General features: G+C 41.6%; 2 protein-coding genes across 2 annotated transcripts in view; one reads left to right on the top strand and one right to left on the bottom strand.

Moving 5' to 3' along the window:
* LOC126416734 (mitochondrial import receptor subunit TOM70) overlaps positions 1–2,306 on the bottom strand; it is a 66,011-nt gene extending 63,705 nt beyond the window's left edge. The window contains exons 1-2 of the mRNA XM_050084557.1: positions 2,018–2,306; positions 1,696–1,869 (exon numbers count right to left, since the gene is read on the bottom strand). Of these exons, the coding sequence (XP_049940514.1) occupies positions 1,696–1,869; positions 2,018–2,263 (420 nt within the window). The 5' untranslated portion in view covers positions 2,264–2,306. The remainder of the gene's footprint in view (positions 1–1,695; positions 1,870–2,017) is intronic.
* The window catches only part of LOC126416733 (TBC1 domain family member 23), a 229,456-nt gene continuing 203,845 nt past the window's right edge, over positions 2,236–27,846 (top strand). Inside the window, exons 1-2 of the mRNA XM_050084556.1 lie at positions 2,236–2,391; positions 27,542–27,723. Coding sequence (XP_049940513.1) covers positions 2,363–2,391; positions 27,542–27,723 — 211 coding nt within the window. The 5' untranslated portion in view covers positions 2,236–2,362. The remainder of the gene's footprint in view (positions 2,392–27,541; positions 27,724–27,846) is intronic.

Genomic DNA, 27,846 nt, shown 5'->3' with positions numbered 1-27,846 from the left:
GTTGTCGTGTGTGACGTCATGACGGCGCGGAGTTTGGTTTGAGTGTGGCTGTCTCCAGTTCTGTTTTATCTTATTTTATTTACTTTTCTGATCTGTTCGTTCAATCTCTTGAGTTTTTTTTTTAACTTAAAAACACTTATTACTTATTTTAATTATCTGTTTCATCGAATTTCTGTTTTAGTTTATTATATTTATCTTTCTGATCTGTTCGTTCTATCCTGTGAGATTTTTTTTTTTAAAGACAAAAAACACTAATCAGCTACTGAAGCATCTTTATCTTCTATGGGTTGCAGGGGTTACGACCCCTGGGGAGGTGGGTGGATATTCATGCATGGCTGTCTTCACTTACACGTTGTAGCTACGCAAGGCGTCTAAATTTGTTTATACTTAGTTTGCCCCCCACGCAAAACACCCCATTTCCCGCGCTTGTCCCGTTAGTGTCCTTAGGCTTCTTGTGGAAAGTGTGTGTGTTTGTTTTTGTTTCCAGCATATTTGTGACGTCATGGGTCAAAGCAGACGGGTGGGATCGGACGCTTCTGTATTTCCCAGACTTTTAAATCATATTCTTGGAAGGAAAACGCCTGGCTACACTATAATTTTTCCTTTCGCTTAGGTATGGGTGCCCTTGCACCTGTATTGTGCCACAACAACATTGCCACAATCAGTCGGTTGTCTCTTGTGTTTAAGATTGGTCCCTGTGGTCCGTGACAGATAAACAGTCTGTTCACAGAGCTCAGCATTACAGCTGTTCAATGACACTTGTTTCATGTATGTTAGCTGCTGTTTACGACACTTGTTACAGCACATTGGTAGTTGTGGATAGTTCACATGTGACCTCTGCCTGGAGCAATTCATTTACAAGGTACTTAGTTTCAACTAGCAAGTAATTTTAGCCTAGTCAGAGTGTAATAATAATCTACAATTTCCTTGCAATAGTAATAAAGAGGATTGAATTTTAATGCAAATTTAACTGGGGGGAGTTGCTTCCAACTGCTTTATTAGGTGTAATCCTATTGGACACAGTGTTACCTTTCTTTGCTCTGATCTGTGAACAGACTTGCCCAAACAACTATAGAGTAACCTACAGTTATACCTGGATTCTAAAATTTGGTGCACATACACATGGTTCATACATAAAAAGCATTGGCAGATGTAGAAGAAATGATCTGCAGTACGAATTACTTTCTGGGCCATCTGATAATAAACCGCTCAACTGTAGATTGTAAAAATGGGAAAAAAAAGAAGACAAGAGATAACTTTCAAGTCTTTGTATGAATCGTATAGTTTACATATGTCCTACAGCTGAAGAAATGTTTTGGTTTATCATTAAGTCTGCAGTTACACATGCAAATCAGCACTCATGCAATGGGGCCATGATGAATGGGTAAATTTTTGTTTTCCGGCAATTAAAAATGGAGTGGAACATTCAGAGGTCTTCACTGTGACTGAGTTACTGCATTACACAAATACGAAACTGCTAATTCCTCTACCATCCATTGGAATTTCTTTAACTTATTTGCAAATTATATACATGCCAACACACAAATACTTCAGCTGTTTCCTGTGGTGCAGAGACTTAGTCACATAGGAGAAGCACAGGATACAGATAAAGATACCTATAACAATTATTCCTTTTTGAATGTTCATACAAGTGAATAATTACGTGTCACTGTGGAGAAACAGTGTTGTACATACCAACTGTTCATAAGCTGCTGCTCTGTTTTGGTAAAATGTGGCCAGATCAGTTCTTTTGTCTGTGGGACAAACACCGATTGCTTCATTGTAACACTTTATTGCTTCATCATACTTTCCTGCTTTGAAATGTTGATTTCCTGCATCCTTGTGATACAGCGCTCTTTCCAAAGGATTCTGCAACAAACATTCCCTTGGGTAATCATATGCGAGTGGTTCATTTGTAGGTACAGCATAAAATTGCAAATAAAGTTTAACGTTTGCAAATAATGCTTCAAATTTATTCAGAAACAAATAGTTTTTAAAGTTATGTGAATAGCTCAACCTCGGGAAGAGTTTTCGCAGAATTCACTGAATCGAGACCTTCCGTGTCAATCGAGGTTTGATCGCCGGTCCCCAACAAAGATGACTGTTTACTTTTAGAACTCGATGACGAGTCATTATTTTGGCCGATGGAAGAAGCATTTTGTTTTAGATACCAATAACCTATACCTAATGCTACCGGAGCACCAACTACTAACGCAATTTGCCATTTCGACCAAGACGACGTCGAAACACCAGACGATGCCATAACACACGTTACTCTGGGTGGTGCCCCCTACTGCGGTGAAAGGCCGAAACAAATGAGAAGCGAAAAAGCAGAGATTGAGCAAGGAATCAAGATGGGAAAATGGCATTAGAAGACGATGATACTACGTGGTAAGTTTTTTAAATCAAGTCGTTTTATTTCAGGCGTTTATAGATATATGTTTAGACCTTAGATATCAGTAATTCAGTAGGGATGGTAGGAAACTGTTTCGTGAAGCTGCGGTTGACAACTAGGTGAGAATTGGGTGGCTGCTGCGAGGTTGTCATTAGATTACAGTGCCTAATGAGATGGGAGGTTAAGATTAGTAGTTCATGTTTGTCGTAAATGCGACTGTTGCTGGAAAGTAGCTCACACAACGTAGGAATTTATTTTTTGACGTGACCTACAGGTTGTGTGCCACGTTATCAAATAGTTGTATTACAAAATACGTTCGCAGCAATCGTAGCTTTGCCAATTCTAGCAGACGCAACAATATTGTATGCTATATCAGATGTAATGGATCAAAGCATTGTCAAGATACCCACTAGTGAATTTTCAAAGTGTGAGAACAAATGAGACTTTGAAGCAACTGACAGTAAAATTGTGCATTTTGGATCAGACTTTTTCTTCAGTTCTTTTTTTTTAAAAAAAAATACAGAGTCCCTTTGCTTTCTAACCAATACCAAACGATTTCCCATGCCACGCGTCTTCGTTATGTGTAATCCATTTGTCACTTTAGCTTTAAGACAAACTTATATTCCCAGTGAGTTGGCATTATGCTTGAGGAGACGGTATATGCATACACTGAAGAACAGCTGTGCGATCGCTTAATAAAATAAATACACAAAACACCACGGACAACAGTGGATAAAAAAAAAAAAGGGGGGGGGTCGGCATCAACATATTTCTTCGGGTCATACCGAATATGTTTGTAAAAACCGAATGAAAAGGCAGTACCTTAATGGCACTAAGTGTTGTACAAAAGTGAAAGATGACACATCTTACTACGTTAATAGAGTTTAATATATGGGAATGTGTGCGTTATTGTTTTGAAGTATGTTAAACATTATTAATGACAAGGGTAGGGACTACATTATGAATACAGAACACACAGCTAACTGTACAGTGAAGAGGGAATATAAACTGTATTCTAACTACATGTGCTTCCTTCCTTGTTTGTTTGTTTTGAATTGATAGTGTCCTGTCAGTCATATATAACATGTCCCAGAAATAATTGAAATCGTATTGTGCTCAGTATTCAGTAAAAAAAGTTTCGTGCATGTGTAAGTATAGATTTTGGTGAATATGTAATTGAGAGCTTTTTGGTGTTGTATGATATGACAGTTTTTACGTCTACATACATTCTCTGCAAATCCTTGTGACATATATGGCAGAAGGTACGATATATTAAGGTATCTTCCAGTTCCCTTCATAGATGGAGTGTGGAAAGAATGAGTACTGGTGCACCGGTATATTTATATTGGCTGTTGTAAGCCTATCCTTTTATCTTCACTATTTCTGGGAGCAGTAACATACTAGGAATTGACATTTTTGGTGGCAAAAAATAAGAAAATAAATTTATTTTACTTATTTCTATTCACTAGTGTCAACAAAAAATATTCTAGGTCAATCCTACACTTCCACAATACATGTGCACCTATTAAAGATATGATAATGACTGTTTGTGGTGTACATTCTTGAGCCCTCTGCCTACAATTTTTTTTTTCAGTTTTTTACTTTTGAGTGACTACGTATGCTAACAGCCTCACAATTCACTTCTCCCTTTGTGGAATTTGTCACTAACTATCATTCAGAATTTGAAAAAAGTGTTGCTGATAAGTATAAACCATATGAGATGGTGCATTGTTGAGAAACTGGCCACAGATTTGGGAGGATCAGGGTGGTGCTTCCACTTTCCAGACATCCTGATTTAGGTTTTCTGTGCAAACGTCATAAAGGTTCCTTCAACAAGGTGACAGCAAGCCTCCTGAGTTATTCACATTAAATATATCTGAATTTACCTATAGCCTGTAACATTTTATTTTTTCCAGTGTGTTGAGAAATCCTACAACATTGTATAAAATGTCTTTACGTGAATAAACCACTATACACCCCTGTAACACAGGAAATGAAAATTTCCTGCAGTTTAATAAAGAATTAAAAGTGATTGTAAGCCAGCAAGGAGATGCATGCTATTAAAATGAGATTTCCAGCAAATGATAAAGTGCGAAGGCACAAGTAATTTCATTAGATCCTTAATTCTCGTAACTCTTATAATAAGAGAGATATATGATATACTGGGTGTCTCACCCAAGAGTCATGCATTTTCTTTTGTGTTTCAGCAGATATTTGCACTTTCATTTTTGCATTGTGTAGTGCTTATCACCATCATTCATGCAGTGTGCAGTGTTCAACGGAAAGCATCAGCTCGTTTCCCGCTCAAACAAAATGATTTTTAAAGGAGAATTTTGCGTGCCCATTCGATAGAGTGCTTCAAGATTAGTCTAGTGCAATGTTTGTTTTATTGATATGTATTAACTAGTAAAACTCTAAGAAAAACCAGTATTTGAGCAGTTACAGCACTGCCATAGCCCCTGATGACTGTTAACACCAAGCACACACCACTACTGCGTCGCTGTTGGATTGCTGTGTATTCTTTGTGTTTTACTGACCTCTCTAATGCACATCAATGAAACAAATATTGGGTTAGACTAGTTTGGGAGCACTGTATCGAATGAGTGTTTAAAATTCAAATTAAAAAATAATTTTGTTTGTAATGGGAAACAAGCTGATACTTATTGTTGACTGTGGGTGTCGCATGAAAGATGTGACAAGAAATAATTGTGTGGGCTGACTGCAGTCACACAGTGCAAAAACAAAATTGCAAATATCTGCCAAAATGCCAGGAAAGATGCACCTGACAACTTTTCGAAGGGACACTTAGTAAGTTTGCTTACTATATTACACTGTAATGGGAAATGTTTTGTGAAGTCAGCGGATGTGGCATCATCCTGAGAGCTACTACGTAAGTTATTGTAACCCCACTGAAAGAATTTCGGTCCTCACTGACCAACACCTCCATTCAGTTGCCCATAAACTTGCCTCATATGTAAAAGATACGAACCACTTCCTACACCAACTCTCCACCATCCCCTCCTCTGTACCTCTTTGGTCCCTACTCGTCACTGTTGATGCCACTTCCAAATACACCAACATCAGTCATGCCTATGGTCCTACCCCTATTGAACATTACCTTTCCCAATGCCCTTCAGACTCCAAACCCACTACCTAATTCCTCATACACCTTACTAACTCCATCGTAACTCACAACTAGTTCTCCTTAGAAGTGATTTTATACAAACAAATCCATAGCACAGCCATGGGCACCTGCATTGCATGCTCCTATTAAACTGGTTTGTGGGCCATCTACAGGAGGCCCTCCTAGCCCCCCAAAAAGCCATACCCCTAGTCTGATTCAGGTTCAGTGATGATATCCTCGTGATCTGAACTCAGAGCCACGACACACTGTCCTCATTCCTTCGCAGCCTCAACACCTCTCCCATCCGCTTTACCTGGTCCACCTCAACCCAGTGTGCCACCATCCAGGGTGTTGACATCCTCCGCTCTGAGGTTCCATCCACATGTCTGTCCACATTAAACCTGCCAACCGTACCTACATGTTGACAACTGACATCCTCTCCACACACAAAAATTCCTCCCATACAGCTGGGCCACTGGGGACGGCATATTTGCAATGACAATAACTCCCCTGTCACCAGGACCTTCTTAGAGAGGCATTATTCCCCAGATTAGTCCACAAAAAAGCCTCCCCTGCCATTTCTCAACACACCCCCAATCCTCCCACTACCCCCCAAGAACCAGCTACAAAGGAGTGCCCTCTTCGTTACCCAATATCACTGCGGACTGGAACAACTGAACCACATCTTTCGTCAGGGCTTTGATTACCTAACACTGTGCCCTATAATGTGGCACATGCTACCCTGGATCCCTCCCAAGTGTCCTCTAGTGGTGTTCTGATGCCCATCCAACCTCTACCCTAGGCCATCCCTATGCCATTACCAATCCCAACCCCTTGCCATAGGGAATCACATCCCTGTGGCAGACCCAAGTGCAATACCTGTCCAATCCACCCACCCAGCGCTTCCTATTTCAGTCCTGTCACTGGATTATCCTACCCCATCAGAAACTGGATCACCTCTGAAAGTAGCCATATCACATACCAGCTCTGCTGTAATCATTCCACAGCATTTCAAGTTGGTAGAACCAGCAACAAGCTGTCCACCATGATGAACAGCCACCGCCAAACTATGAAAAAGAGCGAAGTTGACCACCCTTTGGCACCACAACAACCTGAACATAACAGCTTGATTTCAATTGCTGCTTCATTACCCAAGACATCTGGATCCTCCCTTCTACCACCAGTTTTTCTGAACTGCACAGATGGGAGGTGTAGGACTGCTTGTGGGAGTATACAGGGGCTTGGGGACAGTTTAGGGCTGCTAGGTGCAAGCTTGAGGTTTGATGAGGGTGGGGGGGGGATAGTGGAAATGGAGGAAATATAAAGACCAGTGGCTGTTTTGGTGGACTAATAGGCTGTGTAGTGATGGAGTGTGAATAGGGATGGGGATAGGTACGTAAAGGTCAGGGGCTAGAGAAGGGTGAGGTCAGGGGGTGGGGGAGGCAATTGGTTACAGCAACGTAGGATGAATTGCAGGGAGAGTTCCCACCTGTGCATTCCAGAAGAGCTGGTGTTGGTAGGAAGGATCCAGATGGTGCAGGCTGTAAAGCTGTCATTAAAGTGAATCGTGTTGGGCAGGATGTTCAGCAACTGGGTGTTGTAGCTGTCTCTTGGCCATAGTTGGTTGGTTTCCATTCATGCAGCCAGACAGTTTGATAGTTGTCAGGCCCTCGTACAATGCAGCACAATGGTTGCAGCTTAATTTGTAAATCTCATGACTGCCTTTCACATGTAGCCCTGCCTTTGATGGGGTAGGAGATGCCTGTGACCAGAGTGGAGTAGGTGGTGGTGATAGGATGTATGGAACAGTTCTTGGATCTAGGTCTGTTGTAGGTATATGATCCATGAGACAAGAGGTTGGGAGTAGTAGTGGAATAGGGATGGACAAGGATATTGCATAGGTTTGGTGGGCGGGGGAATACCGCTGTGGGATAGGTGGGAAGGATTATGGGTATGATGTTATTCATTTCAGGGCACAACAAGAGGTAGTCGAAATCCTGGCATGGAATGTGGTTCAGTTGCTACATTCCTGAGTAATACTGTCAGCAGGCAAAGCTCCTTTGTGGTTTGATGATGGGACTTTGGGAACTGGTGGGTAACCGGAGAGATAGGGTACAGGGTATATGTTTGTGTACAATGCTGGGAGGGGTAATTTCAATCTGTGAACCCCTCAGTGTGAGAACCTAGGGGTATTTGGAGAGGGACTGCGTGTCAGTACATGTGCGACAGCTGTAGGTGGCTAGGCAATATGAAAGGGACGTCTTGGTATCGAATGGATGGGAGCTGTTGAACTGTAGGTATTGCTGGTGGTTGGCAGGTTTGATATGGATGGAGATACTGATTTAGCATCCTGGAGATGGTCACCATACGAAGTTCATTTGTTGAGCTGAGAAGGAATGAGGGAGAAGGTTTTGAGGTTCTGGAGGAATGTAACAGGGAGTCCTCACACTCAGTGAGTTTGATCAAGATGAGGGGTTTAGAACTATGGATGGTTAGAAAAGATTCCTCTAAATGCCACATGAATAGTTTGGCATAGGGTGGTGTCATGTGGATGCACATTGCAGTACCACAGATTTGTTTTTAGGTGATGTTTTCAAAAGAGAAGTAATTGTGGGTGAGAGTATAGTTGGTCATGGGGACCAGGAAGGAGGTTGTAGGTTTGTAGTCACTCAGGTGTTGGGAAGGTAGCGTTCAGTAGCAGCAAGGTGATGAGCATTGTGGATGTTGGTGTAGAGGGAAGTGGCATCAGTAGTGATGAGTATCGCACCATGGTAAATGAACAAGAACTGTGGAGTGTTGGAGGAGGATATGGTGGGTCTCTCTTATGTACTAGGATAGGTTAGGGTTAACAGTCTGAAGTTGTTGGTCCATTAGAACAGAGTGTCTTTTTATTGGGAGCACAGTAACCAGCCTCAATGGGGCATCCCAGGGGGTTGGGTTTATGGACTTTAGGAATTGTGTAAGAGTTCGCAGTGCTGGGAGTGGTATGGGTGAGGAGAGACAGACAGAGACTCAGAGGAAAGGTTCTGGGATCGGCCTAAGGATGTAAGGAGAGAATGGAGATCCTGTTGTATTGCAGGAATGGAACCACTTTGGAAGGGTTGTAGGTGAATGAATCTGACAGATAATACCTGCGGTTCAAAACCACGATGGTGGAGCCTATGTCAGCTGGTAGGATTATAATGTTGGGATCAGACTTTAGTTGGTGGATTCCAGCCCTTTCTATGGATGTAAGGTTAATTTCCATATTACCCATAACCCTCTGTATTTGCTGCTTTGCTCGCATACACTGTATGGTGTGCAGGAATATTTTTTGTTTTGTTTTTGTTTAACCAAATTTTGATGTTTTTCACAAATTGCAACACCTTCTAAGCTTTTCACCCTAACTAAGACCACATGAGGATGGTCTTTTCCAAATGTACTTCTGACCAAAGAGCGATTCTGGTAGCTGGCGTCCAAAGTTATTGTTAATCCTGCCTTTTCCGTGCAACTTTTATCCCATAAAAAATATTTCTCTGTATGTAATCTACAAGTAAAATTCCAATTTTCATAAATTTAGCTTCAAATTTTTTTTTTAATGTAATGAAATATTTTCTTAAAAATTCTCATCCCCTATTCCACTCCATTAGGAGTTGAATTTCCAGAAACTCTGAAACACGTATTTTTTTAAATTTCTAACTGAGAAGTCAAGAACCAATTGTCATAGATATTCCCTTAAAAATCCTTTAGTAGTTCTTCAGTAATTATTTATTTTCAAAAAAACTTTAAGCCACTATTTTCCCCTTTGGTGAGTGTATTTCCAAAAATGCTGGAACATGTATTTTTGTGTTTTTTTGATTGAGAAATACCAGCTTTCGTAGTTCTAGCTTCAGAATCCCATAATAGTGACATACTTCCAAAAAACCTTTCATCCCCTATTTCATCACCTTAGGAGTGGAATTCAGACAACCCCTTCTTAAACAATGCCTACAGTAGAAGATCCACACCCTATCCAAACTTCACTTTTCTGTCCTTTGTGGCTTGGGCTGAGCAGTGATGAGTCAGTGAATCAATGAATCAGCCTGACCCTGTTTCATCCCCTTAGATGCTGAATTAAAGAAAAAAAAAAGTGAAACACATAGTTTTTCATCTCTAACCAAGAAGCCAAACACCAATTTTCAAAGATTTAGCTTTAAAAATGCTTTCACAATGAAATATTTTCACAAGACATTTTGCCACCCTCAGGGGCTGAATTTCCAAAAACAGTCACATGTGTATGTTTTATTTCTAACATAGAAGCCAAATACAATAAAATATTTTCATAAAAAATCTCTTTACCTATTTCACTGCCTTAGGGATTCAGTTTCCAAAAACACTGAAACACCTATTTTTTCATTTGTAACTGAGAAGTTGGATACCATTGTTCATAAATGTAGCTTTAAAAATACTTCAGTAGTTCTTTAATAATGATATATTTTGAAAAAAGCTTTCACCCCTATGGAGTTAAATTTCCAGAAATGCAAAAACCTATATTTCTGACCCCAAATACCAATTTTCGTAGGTCTATTGTCAAAATCACCTTAACAGAGACATTTTCAAAAGAACCCTTCACCCCCCCCCCCCCCTCCCCCAATTTCACCCTCTTCGGAGTGGAATTTCAAAAAAATCCTTTCTTAAATGATGCCGCCTACAATAGTCAGTCAGTCAGGACGTTGCCTTTTATGTATAGAAATATCAACCATTTCCTTCACCAACTCTTCACAGTTCTAGTTCCTTTTTCACGTGGTACCCTGCTCCTTACTGTTAACCTCCTGTCTCTACTCTCATACCCCTAATGCTCGTGGGGTTTCCACTATTGAACATTATCTTTCCTAATGCCCAACAGACTCCAAATATAAAATTTCCTTCATGGTCACCATGACCAACTATATTCTCACTCCCAATTACTACCCCTTCAAAGGCTTCACCTACAAACAAATCACAGTACAGTAATGTGCACCTGCATGACACCATTTTATGCCAACCTATTCATTGGGCATCTAGAGGAATCCTTCCTAACCTCCCAGAATCCCATACCCTACACTTGGACCAAATTCATTGACGACATATTCGTGGTCTAGATTGAGGGTGAGGACACTCTATCCATGTTCCTCTAGAACCTCAACACCTTCTCTCCCATTTGCTTCACCTGGTTGTCCTCAATCCAACAAGCCACATATCAAGCTACTAACCTTCCACAACACCACCACTTCGACAGCTGCCACCCATTTCATACCATACCCTTCCATACAGTCTAGCCATTTGTGCCCATCATACGTGTAGTGACAAGCAGTTGCTCCTCAAATATATGGCCTTCACAGGCAGTAATTACCCTCCCAACTTTTTACAGAAACAGTTCTCCCCTGCCTTGTATCTCCTGTCACCTACCACATCCCACGTACCCAACATCAGGCCAAAGGGCAACCCCCTTCTGACTCACTACCATCCAAGAGTGAAGCAGCTGAACTACATTCTCTGCCAGGGCTTTAGTACCTCTCATACACTTATGCTCATAAATTAAGGATAATTGCACTAATAGCACTAATAGCATCGGCACATAGGGAACACACACGACACAGATCTGTAAGTCTGCGGTATTGGTGATAAGTTGAGAAAACCATCCACATGTGCTACAAAACACCACTGTTTCCTGCGCATGTACCCTGACATGAATATGGGATATGATCACCATGTACACGTACACAGGCCGCACAACGGGTTGGCATACTCTGGATCGGGTGGTCGAGCAGCTGCTGGGGTATAGCCTCCCATTCTAGCACCAGTGCCTGTCGGAGCTCCTGAAGTGTTGTAGGGGTTTGAACATGTGCAGCGATACGTCGACTGAGAGCATCTCGGACATGATCGATGGGTTTTAGATCTGGAGAACAGGCAGGCCACTCCATTCACATGATATCTTCTGTTTCAAGGCAATCCTCCATGATGGCAGCTCGGTGGGGCCGTGCATTATCATCCACTAGGAGGAAGGTGGAACCCACTGCACCCCTGAAAAGGTGGACATACAGGTGCAAAATGACGTCCCTATACACCTGACCTGTACAGTTCCTCTGTCAAAGACTTGCAGGGGTGTATGTGCACCAATCATAATCCCACCCCACACCATAAAACCACGGCCTCCATACAGGTCCCTTTCAAGGACATTAAGGGACCCAGCGAGAATCACTGTTCAGGCTATACCTGGACTTGTCCATGAACATAACCTGGGACCACTGTTCCAATAACCATAATCTTGACACCAGGCTTTATGGGCTCTCCTGTGACCAGGGGTCAGTGGAATGCACCTTGCAGGTCTCCAGTTGTCTGTTCAGTTGTCTGTAGACTGTGTGTCTGGAGACAACTGTTACAGTGGCTGCGGTAAGGTCCCGAGCAAGGCTACCTGCAGTACTCCGTGGCCGTCTGCGGGCACTAATGGTGAGAATCGGTCCTTTTGTGGTGGTGTACACTGTGGACGTCCCGTACTGTAGCGCCTGGACGTGTTTCCTGTCTGCTGGAATCATTGCCATAATCTTGAGATCACACTTTGTGGCACATGGAGGGCCCGTGCTACGACCTGCTGTGTTTGACCAGCCTCCAGTGGCAGTAGCATTCTACCCCTCATAACATATCAATATGTGTTCTTTGAGCCATTTTCAACACAGTCACCATTGGGACATCTGAAAACATCTGCACACTTACTCGTTGCACAGTACTCTGACATGCTCCAACACACCTCTGCGTATGTGGACTGTTGCCAGCGCCACTGCGACGACTGCAGGTCAAATGCACTGCATGGTCATACCCTGTTGTTGTTGTTGTTGTTGTTGTTGTGGTCTTCAGTCCTGAGACTGGTTTGATACAGCTCTCCATGCTACTCTATCCTGTGTAAGCTTCTTCATCTCCCATTACCTACTGCAGCCTACATCCTTCTGAATCTGCTTAGTGTATTCATCTCTTGGTCTCTCTCTACGATTTTTACCCTCCACACTGCCCTCCAATACTAAATTGGTGATCCCCTGATGCCTCAGAACATGTCCTACCAACTGGTCCCTTCTTCTTGTCAAGTTGTGCCACAAACTCCTCTTCTCCCCAATTCTATTCAATACCTCCTCGTTAGTTATGTGATCTACCCATCTAATCTTCAGCATTCTTCTGTAGCACCACATTTCGAAAGCTTAGATTCTCTTCTTGTCCAAATAATTTATCGTCCACGTTTCACTTCCATACATGGCTACACTCCATACAAATACTTTCAGAAACGACTTCCTAACACTTAAATCAATACTGGATGTTAACAAATTTCTCTTCTTCAGAAACCCTTTCCTTGCCATTGCCAGTCTACATTTTATATCCTCTCTACTTCGACCATCATGAGTTATTTTGCTCCCCAAATAGCAAAACTCCTTTACTACTTCAAGTGTCTCATTTCCTAATCTAATTCCCTCAGCATCACCCGACTTAATTCGACTACATTCCATTATCCTCGTTTTGCTTTTGTTGATGTTCATCTTATACCCTCCATTCAAGACACTGTCCATTCCGTTCAACTGCTCTTCCAAGTCCTTTGCTGTCTCTGACAGAATTACAATGTCATCGGCGAACCCCAAAGTTTTTGTTTCTTCTCCATGGATTTTAATACCTACTCCGAACTTTACTTTTGTTTCCTTTATTGCTTGCTCAATATACAGATTGAATAACATCGGGGATAGGCTACAACCCTGTCTCACTCCCCTCCCAACCACTGCTTCCCTTTCATACCCCTCGACTTTTATAACTGCCATCTGGTTTCTGTACAAATTGTAAATAGCCTTTTGTTCCCTGTATTTGACCCCTGCCACCTTCAGAATTTGAAAGAGAGTATTCCAATCAACATTGTCAAACGCTTTCTCTAAGTCTACAAATGCTATAAATGTAGGTTTGCCTTTCCTTAATCTATTTTCTAAGATAAGTCGTAAGGTCAGTATTGCCTCACGTGTTCCAACATTTCTACGGAATCCAAACTGATCTTCCCCCAGGTCGGCTTCTACCAGTTTTTCCATTCATCTGTAAAGAATTCGGGGTAGTATTTTGCAGCCGTGACTTATTAAACTGATAGTTCGGTAATTTTCACATCTGTCAACACCTGCTTTCTTTGGGATTGGAATTATTATATTCCTCTTGAAGTCTGAGGGTATTTCGCCTGTCTCATACGTCTTGCACACCAGATGGTAGAGTTTTGTCAGGGCCGGCTCTCCCAAGGCTGTCAGTAGTTCTAATGGAACATTGTCTACTCCGGGGGCCTTGTTTCAACTCAGGTCTTTCAGTGCTCTGTCAAACTCTTCACGCAGTATCATATCTCCCATTTCATCTTCATCTACATCCTCTTCCATTTTCATAATATCGTCCTCAAGTACATTGCCCCTGTATAGACCCTCTATATACTCCTTCCACCTTTCTGCTTTCCCTTCTTTGCTTAGAACGGGGTTTCCATCTGAGCTCTTGATATTCATGCAAGTGGTTCTCCTTTCTCCAAAGGTCTCTAATTTTCCTGTACGCAGTATCTATCTTACCCCTAGTGAGATAAGCCTCTACATCCTTACATTTGTCCTCTAGCCAACCCTGCTTAGCCATTTTGCACTTCCTGTCGATACCATTTTTGAGACATTTGTATTCCTTTTTGCCTGCTTCATTTACTGCATTTTTATATTTTCTCCTTTCATCAATTAAATTCAATATTTCTTCTGTTACCCAAGGTTTTCTACTATCCCTAGTCTTTTTACCTATTTGATCTTCTGCTGCCTTCACTATTTCATCCCTCAAAGTTAACCATTCTTCTTCTACTGTATTTCTTTCCCCCATTCCTGTCAATTGTTCCCTTATGCTCTCCCTGAAACTCTCTACAACCTCTGGTTCTTTCAGTTTATCCAGGTCCCATCTCCTTAAATTCCCACCTTTTTGCAGTTTCTTCAGTTTTAATCTACAGTTCATAACCAATAGATTGTGATCAGAGTCCACATCTACCCCTGGAAATGTCTTACAACTCAAAACCTGGTTCCTAAATCTCTGTCTTACCATTATATAATCTATCTGAAATCTGTCAGTATCTCCAGGGTTCTTCCATGTATACAACCTTCTTTCATGATTCTTAAACCAAGTGTTAGCTATGATTAAGTTATGCTCTGCGCAAAATTCTACCAGGCGGCTTCCTCTTTCATTTCTCTCCCCCAATCCATATTCACCTACTATGTTTCCTTCTCTCCCTTTTCCTACTCTTGAATTCCAGTCACCCATGACTATTAAATTTTCGTCTCCCTTCACTACCTGAATAATTTCTTTTATATCATCATACATTTCATCAATTTCTTCATCATCTGCGGAGCTAGTTGGCATATAAACTTGTACTACTGTAGTAGGCGTGGGCTTCGTGTCTATCTTGGCCACAATAATGCGTTCACTATGCTGTTTGTAGTAGCTTACCCGTACTCCTATTTTTTTATTCATTATTAAACCTACTCCTGCATTACCCCTATTTGATTTTGTATTTATAAGCCTGTATTCACCTGACCAAAAGTCTTGTTCCTCCTACCACCGAACTTCACTAATTCCCACTATATCTAACTTTAACCTGTCCATTTCCATTTTTAAATTTTCTAACCTTCCTGCCCGATTAAGGGATCTGACATTCCACGCTCTGATCCGTAGAAAGCCAGTTTTCTTTCTCCTGATAACAACGTCCTCCTGAGTAGTCCCCGCCTGGAGATCCGAATGGGGGACTATTTTACCTCCGGAATATTTTAGCCACAAGGACGCCATCATCATTTAATCATACAGTAAAGCTGCATGCCCTCGGAAAAAATTACTGCTGTAGTTTCCCCTTGCTTTCAGCCGTTAGCAGTACCGGAACAGCAAGGATATTTTGGTTAGTGTTACAAGGCCAGATCAGTCAATCATCCAGACTGTTGCCCCTGCAACTACTGAAAAGGCTGCTGCCCCTCTTCAGGAACCACACGTTTGTATGGCCTCTCAACAGATACCCCTCCGTTGTGGTTGCACCTACGGTACGGCTATCTGTATTGTTGAGGCACGCAAGTCTCCCCACCAACGCAAAGGTATGTGGTTCTTGGGGCGGGGGGGGGGGGGGGGGGGGGTCATACCCGAGGTGATTTAAACCTGCAAACTGCCCACCAGAGCCTTGTTTCACCATTTATCAGCATGATTTCTTAATTTGTCAGCATGAGTGTAGTATGCTGAAATGAGGAATATCTCGCCCATTACCCTTCCCACACCCCTCCCATAGTGGTATTCTGCTGCCTACCGAACCTACACAATAGCGTTGTCCATCCCTATTGTACCACTGATCTCAAAGCCTTGCCACTTGGTTCATAGCTCTGCAATAGATCTAGATGCAAGATCTGTTCCATACATCCTCCCACCAATACCCACTTCAGTGCTGTCACAGGTATCTCTCATTCCATGAAAGGCAGGGCTACTTGTGAAAGCAGTCATGTGATCTACAAATTAAGCTGCAACCAGTGTGCTGCATTCTACGTGGCCATGAGAACCAACAAGCTGTGTGAATGGCCACCGACAAACTGTGGCCAAGAGACAGCTGGACCACACATTTGCTGAACATGCTGTCCAGTGCAGTGTGCTTCACTTCAATGACTGCTGCAAAGATTGCACCATCTTGATCCTTCCTAGAAACACCAGCTTTTCTGTATTGTGCTGTTGGGAACCCTCCTTGCAATAGGCAAACATATACTATGTTGCTGTTTGCTGTGAGCGCCTCCCTCCCACTCCTCATCCCCCTCCCCCCTCCACTGACCACAATATTCATTACTCCCTGTGCGTCAGTAACGTATCCCATTCTCTGCTCCCACTTCATCACTACACAGCTTTCTATTCCACAAACACACACACTAGTCTATTTCCCTTCCTCCACTTCCCTCCTTTTCCACTATCCCTTCCATCCCCGCCAAACCTCCCGACTACACCAAGCAGCCCTACCCTGTCACCAGCACACCCTATCTGCCCACATGCAGCAAATGTATTCCTGCACGTGGTGACTAGCAATGTGTCCTTATTGTAACACGTAGGAAGTATTACGGAATACAGATGTAGATGATACAACAGTGATACAAATGTAATAAATTGTCATAAGCAGTAATGTATTGATGTTATTGGAAGGCAAGTTATTGATAACCAAATATCTATCCTCTAGGACAGAGAGGTGTCCCATTTAGTAAGAAAGAATAAACCGATATGGACAGACATATCGGTATGGAAATGGGAAATACAATACCCATATAAATAATTATGAAATAATTGAGAAAGCATCCAGAGTAATGCATAAAATGGCAAGCACTGCAATGAAGAATTTGTGATTTCTACGACATTGAAGTGGCTCCCATTCAGAGCACCAAAAGATGCAGCACAGTGTTGTTATAAGAATTAATGATGCTTACATGGCATATTGGTGGAATGCCTGTTTGTGATGGATTGTGCACAGTCAACTTGTAGATTTGGAGAATACATGCAGAATGTTGGCTTCAAAAAATAAAAAAATGAGTCATCTTGAGAAATAATTGTCCAAGTGGTCACTCAGGTGAAACGACTCAAATATGTTTGATAGGTGAATGACAACTCAACTGGGACAGCATAAAAACAGTCTGACAATCACATTTGACACAAACACTTTATGTGGCTGGTAACTGGCAACAAGTCATTAAATTAGTATGGAAATTGCCCACAGTGAAGGTCATTATTTTCAAGTGTGGCATTGAAATGCCGGGCATATTTCAGTGCTCCAGATAGTGTCATAGGCTGCAGTTGACGGGTCGTAGCATACCATTTTCTAAGACCACCATTAACATGAATGTTGCATTATCACTTTAATTTTTTTGCTGTTCTTAGTAACTGAGTACCAGGCATTGCCCAGGTATGTATTTATTTTGTTTCAGTTCTATTAGTCAGTCTCCTCCTGCCCCTCCCTCTGTCTCCGTTTGCTACTCCACGCCCCCCCCCCCCCCCTCTCTCTCTCTCTCACTCTCTCTCTCTCTCTCTCTCTCTCTCTCTCTCTCTCTCTCTCTCCACCTCCTTTTTTCCCTTTCCCTGTTCATCTCCTCCTCCCCCTTGCTCTCTGTGCCGTACAGTGATATAATTTTGTAGGTACATTCAGCAGTATATGTGAACGCTGTGTGCTAAATGTGTTGAGAGTAGAGTTAGTATCTAAGAAGTAATAAATTCAAATGTTGTGCACATTGTGGCAGTTTTTTTGCACATAGTGTTTATGACATCGTATATACTGAACTATGTGCTGTATAGTGATAAAATTTTCCATATATATTCAGTGCTGTACGTGAACACTGCCTACAAAATGTGACGTGAATACAGTTTGTAGTAAAGAAGTGATAAATTAAAATGTCAAGCCTGAAGGGACAGTTTTATTGCCTGAAGAACAAAAATGTAATAAGCAATATTTTTTTTTATTTTCATCATTTTGTGGAGGGTGCAGACGAAAAGAGATCTTGTAGAGGTGTGAACTTATGTATAGAGTTCACTTAAAGTCAATGAGTGTTCTCATTCTCAAATACTGGATAGTACACAGTAGCTATACATTATACAACCTATACATTATAGAACAAATAGTGTGTAAGTATACATTAAACATGTTTAAGATTGGATAAACATTGTATTCATGCCTGTGAATTGTATCACATAGAACATATTAACCTAATTTGATAAAAGTTCATAAGTCAAAGACTAAATAGCTTTTTTTCCAAGAGTAAATATTTTTCCCTTATTTGCGTAATACTCTTCAAATCAATAGGCTAAGTATCTTTCACTACTGACTTTCTAAAGTAGCCTGTGTTCCTCCTCAGGGTTCAAACTATCCCCTTACCAAATTTAATCAAAATCAATTCAGTGGGTTAGTAATAATAAATTTAAACATCATACAAGATGCTAAAGTTTTCCACACACCTTAGTGTTTATGATGTCATATATCCTGAACCCCCCCATGAACCATGGACCTTGCCGTTGGTGGGGAGGCTTGCGTGCCTCAGCGATACAGATAGCCGTACCGTAGGTGCAACCACAACGGAGGGGTATCTGTTGAGAGGCCAGACAAACGTGTGGTTTCTGAAGAGGGGCAGCAGCCTTTTCAGTAGTTGCAAGGGCAACAGTCTGGATGATTGACTGATCTGGCCTTGTAACAATAACCAAAACGGCCTTGCTGTGCTGGTACTGCGAACGGCTGAAAGCAAGGGGAAACTACAGCCGTAATTTTTCCCGAGGGCATGCAGCTTTACTGTATGATTACATGATGATGGCGTCCTCTTGGGTAAAATATTCCGGAGGTAAAATAGTCCCCCATTCGGATCTCCGGGCGGGGACTACTCAAGAGGATGTCGTTATCAGGAGAAAGAAAACTGGCGTTCTACGGATCGGAGCGTGGAATGTCAGATCCCTTAATCGGGCAGGTAGGTTAGAAAATTTAAAAAGGGAAATGGATAGGTTGAAGTTAGATATAGTGGGAATTAGTGAAGTTCGGTGGCAGGAGGAACAAGACTTCTGGTCAGGTGACTACAGGGTTATAAACACAAAATCAAATAGGGGTAATGCAGGAGTAGGTTTAATAATGAATAGGAAAATAGGAATGCGGGTAAGCTACTACAAACAGCATAGTGAACGCATTATTGTGGCCAAGATAGATACGAAGCCCACGCCTACTACAGTAGTACAAGTTTATATGCCAACTAGCTCTGCAGATGACGAAGAAATTGAAGAAATGTATGATGAAATAAAAGAAATTATTCAGATTGTGAAGGGAGACGAAAATTTAATAGTCATGGGTGACTGGAATTCGAGTGTAGGAAAAGGGAGAGAAGGAAACATAGTAGGTGAATATGGATTGGGGGACAGAAATGAAAGAGGAAGCCGCCTGGTAGAATTTTGCACAGAGCACAACATAATCATAACTAACACTTGGTTTAAGAATCATGAAAGAAGGTTGTATACATGGAAGAACCCTGGAGATACTAAAAGGCATCAGATAGATTATATAATGGTAAGACAGAGATTTAGGAACCAGGTTTTAAATTGTAAGACATTTCCAGGGGCAGATGTGGACTCTGATCACAATCTATTGGTTATGACCTGTAGATTAAAACTGAAGAAACTACAAAAAGGTGGGAATTTAAGGAGATGGGACCTGGATAAACTAAAAGAACCAGAGGTTGTACAGAGATTCAGGGAGAGCATAAGGGAGCAATTGACAGGAATGGGGGAAATAAATACAGTAGAAGAAGAATGGGTAGCTTTGAGGGATGAAGTAGTGAAGGCAGCAGAGGATCAAGTAGGTAAAAAGACGAGGGCTAGTAGAAATCGTTGGGTAACAGAAGAAATATTGAATTTAATTGATGAAAGGAGAAAATATAAAAATGCAGTAAGTGAAACAGGCAAAAAGGAATACAAACGTCTCAAAAATGAGATCGACAGGAAGTGCAAAATGGCTAAGCAGGGATGGCTAGAGGACAAATGTAAGGATGTAGAGGCCTATCTCACTAGGGGTAAGATAGATACCGCCTACCGGAAAATTAAAGAGACCTTTGGAGATAAGAGAACGATTTGTATGAATATCAAGAGCTCAGATGGAAACCCAGTTCTAAGCAAAGAAGGGAAAGCAGAAAGGTGGAAGGAGTATATAGAGGGTCTATACAAGGGCGATGTACTTGAGGACAATATTATGGAAATGGAAGAGGATGTAGATGAAGATGAAATGGGAGATATGATACTGCGTGAAGAGTTTGACAGAGCACTGAAAGACCTGAGTCGAAACAAGGCCCCCGGAGTAGACAATATTCCATTGGAACTACTGACGGCCGTGGGAGAGCCAGTCCTGACAAAACTCTACCATCTGGTGAGCAAGATGTATGAAACAGGCGAAATACCCTCAGACTTCAAGAAGAATATAATAATTCCAATACCAAAGAAAGCAGGTGTTGACAGATGTGAAAATTACCGAACTATCAGCTTAATAAGTCACAGCTGCAAAATACTAACACGAATTCTTTACAGACGAATGGAAAAACTAGTAGAAGCCAACCTCGGGGAAGATCAGTTTGGATTCCGTAGAAACACTGGAACACGTGAGGCAATACTGACCTTACGACTTATCTTAGATGAAAGATTAAGGAAAGGCAAACCTACGTTTCTAGCATTTGTGGACTTAGAGAAAGCTTTTGACAATGTTGACTGGAATACTCTCTTTCAAATTCTAAAGGTGGCAGGGGTAAAACACAGGGAGCGAAAGGCTATTTACAATTTGTACAGAAAGCAGATGGCAGTTATAAGAGTCGAGGGACATGAAAGGGAAGCAGTGGTTGGGAAGGGAGTAAGACAGAGTTGTAGCCTATCCCCGGTGTTGTTCAATGTGTATATTGAGCAAGCAGTAAAGGAAACAAAAGAAAAATTCAGAGTAGGTATTAAATTCATGGAGAAGAAATAAAAACTTTGAGGTTCGCCGATGACATTGTAATTCTGTCGGAGACAGCAAAGGACTTGGAAGAGCAGTTGAATGGAATGGACAGTGTCTTGAAAGGAGAATATAAGATGAACATCAACAAAAGCAAAACAAGGATAATGGAATGTAGTCTAATTAAGTCGGGTGATGCTGAGAGAATTAGATTAGGAAATGAGGCACTTAAAGTAGTAAAGGAGTTTTGCTATTTGGGGAGCAAAATAACTGATGATGGTCGAAGTAGAGAGGATATAAAATGTAGGCTGGCAATGGCAAGGAAAGCGTTTCTGAAGAAGAGAAATTTGTTAACATCCAGTATTGATTTAAGCGTCAGGAAGTCATTTCTGAAAGTATTCGTATGGAGTGTAGCCATGTATGGAAGTGAAACATGGACGATAAATAGTTTGGACAAGAAGAGAATAGAAGCTTTCGAAATGTGGTGCTACAGAAGAATGCTGAAGATTAGATGGGTAGATCACATAACTAATGAGGAAGTATTGAATAGGCTTGGGGAGAAGAGAAGTTTGTGGCACAACCTGACCAGAAGAAGGGATCGGTTGGTAGGACATGTTCTGAGGCATCAAGGGATCACCAATTTAGTATTGGAGGGCAGCGTGGAGGGTAAAAATCGTAGAGGGAGACCAAGAGATGAATACACTAAGCAGCTTCAGAAGGATGTAGGTTGCGGTAGGTACTGGGAGATGAAAAAGCTTGCACAGGATAGAGTAGCATGGAGAGCTGCATCAAACCAGTCTCAGGACTGAAGACCACAACAACAACAACAACATATCCTGAACTGTGTATCATATGATGTAATTTTGCAGGTTCATTCAGTGGTATACATGACCATTGTCTGCAAATTGTAGTACAAATACAGTTTGTAGTAAAGAACTAATAAATTAAAGTCATTCTCGGTGCAAAAATGAACAGCAAGCGATAAACTTTCATCATTATGTGGAGGGTGTTGGCAAGAAAAATTTGATAAAGGTGTGAAATTGTGTGTAAAGTTTGTTGCAAATAACAAAGTGCTCTTGTTCTCAAATACTGGATGAATAAAATGTGGGTATTCACATGCTGTTGTCCACACTTCTTTTCCACCTCCACCCTTTCTTACCCCCAAAGTGAGTCTTTCCATGCAGTAAGTGATGGTATAGCAAGTTTGGTGTAAATTGGTCCGGTGATTTCGGAATAGATGTGGGATGATGAAATATAGCCCATACGGTGCCCTAGCTTTGGCGAAGTTACTAGTGAAAACCACATAAAAATGTGTCTAGTAGTTTCGGACATTAACATTTTCAGACGTACAGACGAAGCTTTAGTAAAATTTCCAGTCACAGTATCTTTTTTTCTGTGGTTTGAATTTGATGAAATGAAGCCCATATGGTGCCCCAAACTATGCCAAAGTTACCTGCAAAAACCCCATGAAAGTTTGTCTGTTGGTTCTGGAGATTAGTGTGTTCAAAGACAGACAGACACTGCAGTTCTTTTACAGATTTATTATTAGTGTAGATTCGGTAGTCACATGCTTCTTTTGGGCACCCTCTGCCGCTGCCACCCCCCCCCCCCCCCCCAACTCCCACTACCCCTTTTCTTAAATTTATTTTTTCTATTCTCTTTCTTCCCTTCCTTCACTATTCTTCTTCTTCTTCTTCTCTTTCTCCTCTCTCTCTTTTTTTTTATTATTTTCCCTACTACTATTATTTTTCTTTTTAAGTCTGTGTTTCAGTAGTGAAGTAGTTAAACAATCTGATATTGGGATTGGGATTATGATGTTTAATAAACTAACAATTAAAAGCTAATCCTGAATAGGATATACTAGAGTTATAGGAAGTTTTATAACAAGACATTTGGCATAGAACAATGTCTGAAACATATCATTAGAACATGACTGAAACTGAGAATTCACATTAAAAAGGTAACAAAACTACAAAAACTCTCTCACAAAAAATGGAATGTTGATAGTCGTGAAGCAATGGACAGAGAACATTCAAGATTTTTGATCGGAAAAAATGTTTGATTTTTTTAAATATTGATTCACTTTCTGGTTTTAATTAATTTTAACTTGATAAATTAACCAATTTTTTCATTAGCTGCACACAGAATGAGTGGAGAACAATTTTTGAAGAATCAGTGTACAGTTTTGGCTACATTGTGGGTCTGTAGAGCCAAAGTCTCTCTCGGTTTGGCAGTGGACACCCACGACCAGGTTAGCAGAAGACATCACTGCAGGTTGACACAAGAAGCATCAGGGAGTCAGGGAGTGAAGCAGACAGTAGCTGGCCAGATGTTCTTTCACAAGAAACTCTGTGCGAGCTATGCTGACAGTGCAGGAATCTCCTCGTGGGCCATGGGGTAGGTGAAGTTTCTACACATCCTAGCCCCGATACCGCAACGAGAGTTGTAAACGCTGCCGATTCAGCAGAAAGACAGAAGCCAGATGGTGGTCATGACAACACAATTTCCACCCGACCGAGCCTCGCACCGGGCCCCTGTCTTGGCCTATGTGACGGAAAACGGTACCCTTTCGTAACAGTGACGAATTGAGCCCGCATAAATATTGCCCATTTTAGCTCTGCATTACCTGTCACTGCCTACAGCCACGCTAGTTGTCGTGGATTGTCTACCTTCCACTACTAGATATCGCCTCCACTAGCTGCTACGGCCTGTGCCTGGGCTCGTTGCATGTCGAATTGGCGCCTCCGGTAGGGGAGCTACCTACTGGCTGATTGCTGCTGACATAGAGACACCTATCTGCGAGTGCAGGTTTCACACCTGGGCCTGACTGGCTGCCTTCTTTGGGCACACTCTGCTCCTGCATGTCACTGATGCTACTGCCACGCTTGAGGTTCCCGGTTCAGCTCTGTGCACTCACTGCAATGAGCTGCACACCCTTGCTTCCACTGCATCCAGCTATGACAGTTACAACTGTAGGAGCCTGCTCCCAGTTGGGATTCTGACATTTCATTTCTCTACCCACCGAATTGCTGACAGCATACCTCCACCTCCCCTTGGCCTGCTAGCACTGTGAGCTATCTGCAAAGGCTGCTGCCAAGTTCTGCACTTCCTCTGCACTCTGTGGCTTATGTACAACCCTGGCCACTAATGCCAACAAAACCACTGTAACTTAATAACTAAATAAATCGATGCTTCTCTCATTGTACTGACTGATCAGCAGACCACCACTTGTCACACCTGGCAGCAGGGTATCTGAGTTAAGTGCCATCATGACACTGTGCTAATAGATGCGTGATTTATGAGTCAGATAGAGAATCATACACTGTTTGCCAAAAAGAGCAAAGCACTCGGAAGGGGAGAAGCAAACAAAATGAAACTCCACTGATAGAGAGGGTATGTGATGTTGTTGCAGTGATTAGAAAATCAAGTGAAATTGACAAAGAACTTGGCAGTATGTGCCCACTTATCAGTATGATAGTGGCTTCAAGGAGTGCTGTACTTTGGTTAGGAATGGTGTCACAAAGATGATGTATCCTTTCCTGAGGTAAGCTTGCCCGCACCTGTTGTAATGGGTCCTCGATATCCTGGACACTGGCACTGGGATGTAGTTGACACCTGAACTGATCCCATGCATTCTGTTGGGGCAGATCTGGGGAGCTTGCCGGCAACAAGAGTATCTCAACATCACACGGAGGGTTCATAAATAAATGTGTCACGTCGAAGATAATTTAACGGTTGAAAAATGGCGTCACAGCACTGTCTCGCAAGAGGTAACACATGAGGATGCAGGATATCCTTGACATGCCATTGTGTCATCAGAGTTCCATCAGTCACTACCAGCTGTGACCAAGAGTCATACTTGATGGCTCCCCATACTGTGAACTCAAGGAGTAACATTGCTTTACCTCTCCAAAACATTGAAAGAATGGGACCTCGCACCAGGTCATTGCCATATTCACTGACGACCATCGTATGTGGTAGTGCAGAACCGCAATTCGTTGCTGAACACGATTCACCAGTGGTGCACGGTTCCTGGTCATGGCACCACTCCAAAGGCTGCCATTTGTATTGTGGTGTTAATGGCAATCACCCCCGTTGAATGGTAACTCCCTAGTTGGGTTGCTACTAGTTTCTGTCCAATGGTGCAGGATAGCACAGAATTTTTCAGGGAGTGATTAGATGTGGTCAGCCAGAACCCTGTCAGCGAGTGCACCTGTCCTCGCATTCCTCCACAGTCCTATATCAGGCCACAGTCACATCTGAACGCCCCTCAAATCTGGATATTGCATGATTTGAGCAAACGGAGAACCACAGTGAGGTCACTGTCAGGTGCCTATAAAACTGTCTCGCACGAGTATGCAGTATCTTCACATCTTCAAACTGATCACTCGACACCTGATGTTTTTTGCTTCCCTTGTGTACCCTACCAGGGCTGGCAGTAATACTAATGCATTCTTGTGGCCATACTGTGTGTCACAGAGAATTGGAACTATCATTTACATACCTGCTGATGGGGTGTAGGCGGTCGAAGATACACTGCCATTCGATGATGTCTTCTGGGTGCTTCACTTTTTTGTTAAACAGTGTACTTAAAGGTCTTAAGTGTTGAAACTTCCCGGCAAATTGAAACTGTACTGTACCCGGTCACAGGTTTAAGTTCCAGTGCAGTGCACAGTTTTAATCTGCCAGGAGATTTCAAATCAATACATACTCCACACAGAGTGAAAATTCATTCTACTCTTTAACAGTTGCTTAGGTAGATGAGTTATCTCTTCTTATTAGGATCCCATTCCTCATAGTGTGGCAAACATAATTAATGTGCTCATAATGCATTCATCCACACTCTTTACTATTTCTCTATAATCCTCTGAACAGCGTCATACGATTGTCAGCGAGTTTGTCTTCAGTATCAGTACACAAGAAAAAGATCTAAATTGTGAGTAGCACTGGGTATGCAAAGTGTCCACGTCTTTTTTTTATTCAGGCGGGACAGTGTCCATAGGTCATTTTTTCCCAGTTTGTTCTGATTTTTGGCATTGTAGTAAACTGAAATTTCGTCCACTGTGAACAGAAAACAGAAAAACACTTGTTTATTTACTTTGCAGTTGCCTTATATGGACTCACAAGTAAAACTGATAATGAAAGCTACAATATTATCCTCAGTAAATAAGTTTTGTTTGTTTACTGTGCCGTACTCTTAATACCTAACTGTTGTCAGTTAACACTTTATTCTTTAGGCATCTGAAAAAGGTGTCGACGTCAGTGTTGTCATCTCCAATCTGAATAATGGTTTGGTGCAGCTCACCACACTAGTCTGCCCTGTGAAGTCTCATCATCTCTGCATAACTACCACAACCTGCAACCATTTGAACCTCCTCACTGCGTTTGATCCTTGATCATTCTTTACAATTTTTACCCCCTGACACATAGCTCCATTACCAAATTGCCAATTCTTTAGTGCCCCAGGATGTGTCCAATCAACTTATTCATTGTTTTAGACAGTTGTACCATAAATTTCTCTTTTCTCCAGTTCGATTGAGTAGTTAGTCATTAGTTATTCAATCTACCTATTTAATCGTCGGCATTCTTTTATAGCATCACGTTTCAAAAGCTGCTGTTCTTTTCTTGCCTGAAATATTTATCATCCACATTTCACTACCGTAAAAGTCTATGTTTAAGACAAATACCTCAGAGAAAAGTTCCTGACATTTAAGTTTGTAGCCATTGTTAACAAATTTCTCTTATGCAGAAGCATATTTCTCGTTATTGCGTGTCTGTATTGTATATCCTCTCTGCTAGTGTCATAGTAAGTTATTTTGAAGCCTAAACAGCAAAACTCATTGACTACTTTTTCATTTTCAAATTCTAATTGACTCTAGTGCCCTTGTCTTTTGTTGATGTTAATCGTCAAAACTCTTTTCAAGGCATTATCTGCCGTGTTCAACTGAACTCCCCAAGTCCTTTGCTGTCACTGACAGGATTAGAATATCTTTAGCAAACCCCAGAGTCTTAGTTTTTCTTCCCAAACTTTAACTCTCTTTCCAAATCTTTCTCTGGTTTCAATCACAGATTGCTCAGTGTACAGAGCGAATAACACTGGAGATAAGGTGCAACCCTGTATGACTCCCTTTCATATTCTTCAACTCTTGTAACAGCAGTCTGGCTTTTTTACGCCTTGTTAATAGTCTTTTGAACCCTGTATTTTATTCCTGCTAGCTTCAGAATTTCTGGTCAACACTGGCTAAAGCTTTCTTCTAAACCTACAACCTTTTTTGCCCCATGTGTTCATATATTTCTCCAGAACCCAAGCTAATCTTTCCCGACATCAACCTCTACCAATTTTTCCATTCTTCTGGAATTTGAAAGTACGTGCAATAGTGGTTCAGGCTGCAAACTCTATTTCTTGTAAATATGATTTTCTACTTATTAATTATGTGCTAATCAAAATATTTCTGATATTACTTTAAAAAAAAAATTATGTGACTGAATTTCCAAGAAAAGGCTTTGAATTTCCAGCAGATGTGTATGTTGAATTACTTGTGTGAATTTGTTTAAGGATGCAAGACTTGGAGAATGCCCTCCTTGGTGAAGACGAGATTCCTGATGATGCCTTACGTCCAGAGGAATGGCAGAAGGCATTGGGTGTGCTTGACAAGGGAAATCAGATGGTCTTGTTTAATGATGTGTTCGATCTTCCACAACAGATAGCCTTAAGAGACGAGTGTCAGCAGTTTGTTGGTGAGTACATGTTGCATAATCATTTATTTTGCAAAACTTAGTGTTACAAAATGACCACATACAAGATAGCTTTGCAATTGTGTGTGGCTGGATTGATGAACCACTGTATATAAATCAGTATGT

This window comes from Schistocerca serialis, chromosome 8 (genome assembly GCF_023864345.2).
Source record: "Schistocerca serialis cubense isolate TAMUIC-IGC-003099 chromosome 8, iqSchSeri2.2, whole genome shotgun sequence".
NCBI classification, from domain to species: Eukaryota; Metazoa; Arthropoda; class Insecta; order Orthoptera; family Acrididae; genus Schistocerca; species Schistocerca serialis.
Note: the sequence above shows the minus strand (reverse complement) of the source record. Positions and strands in the feature narration are given on the sequence as shown.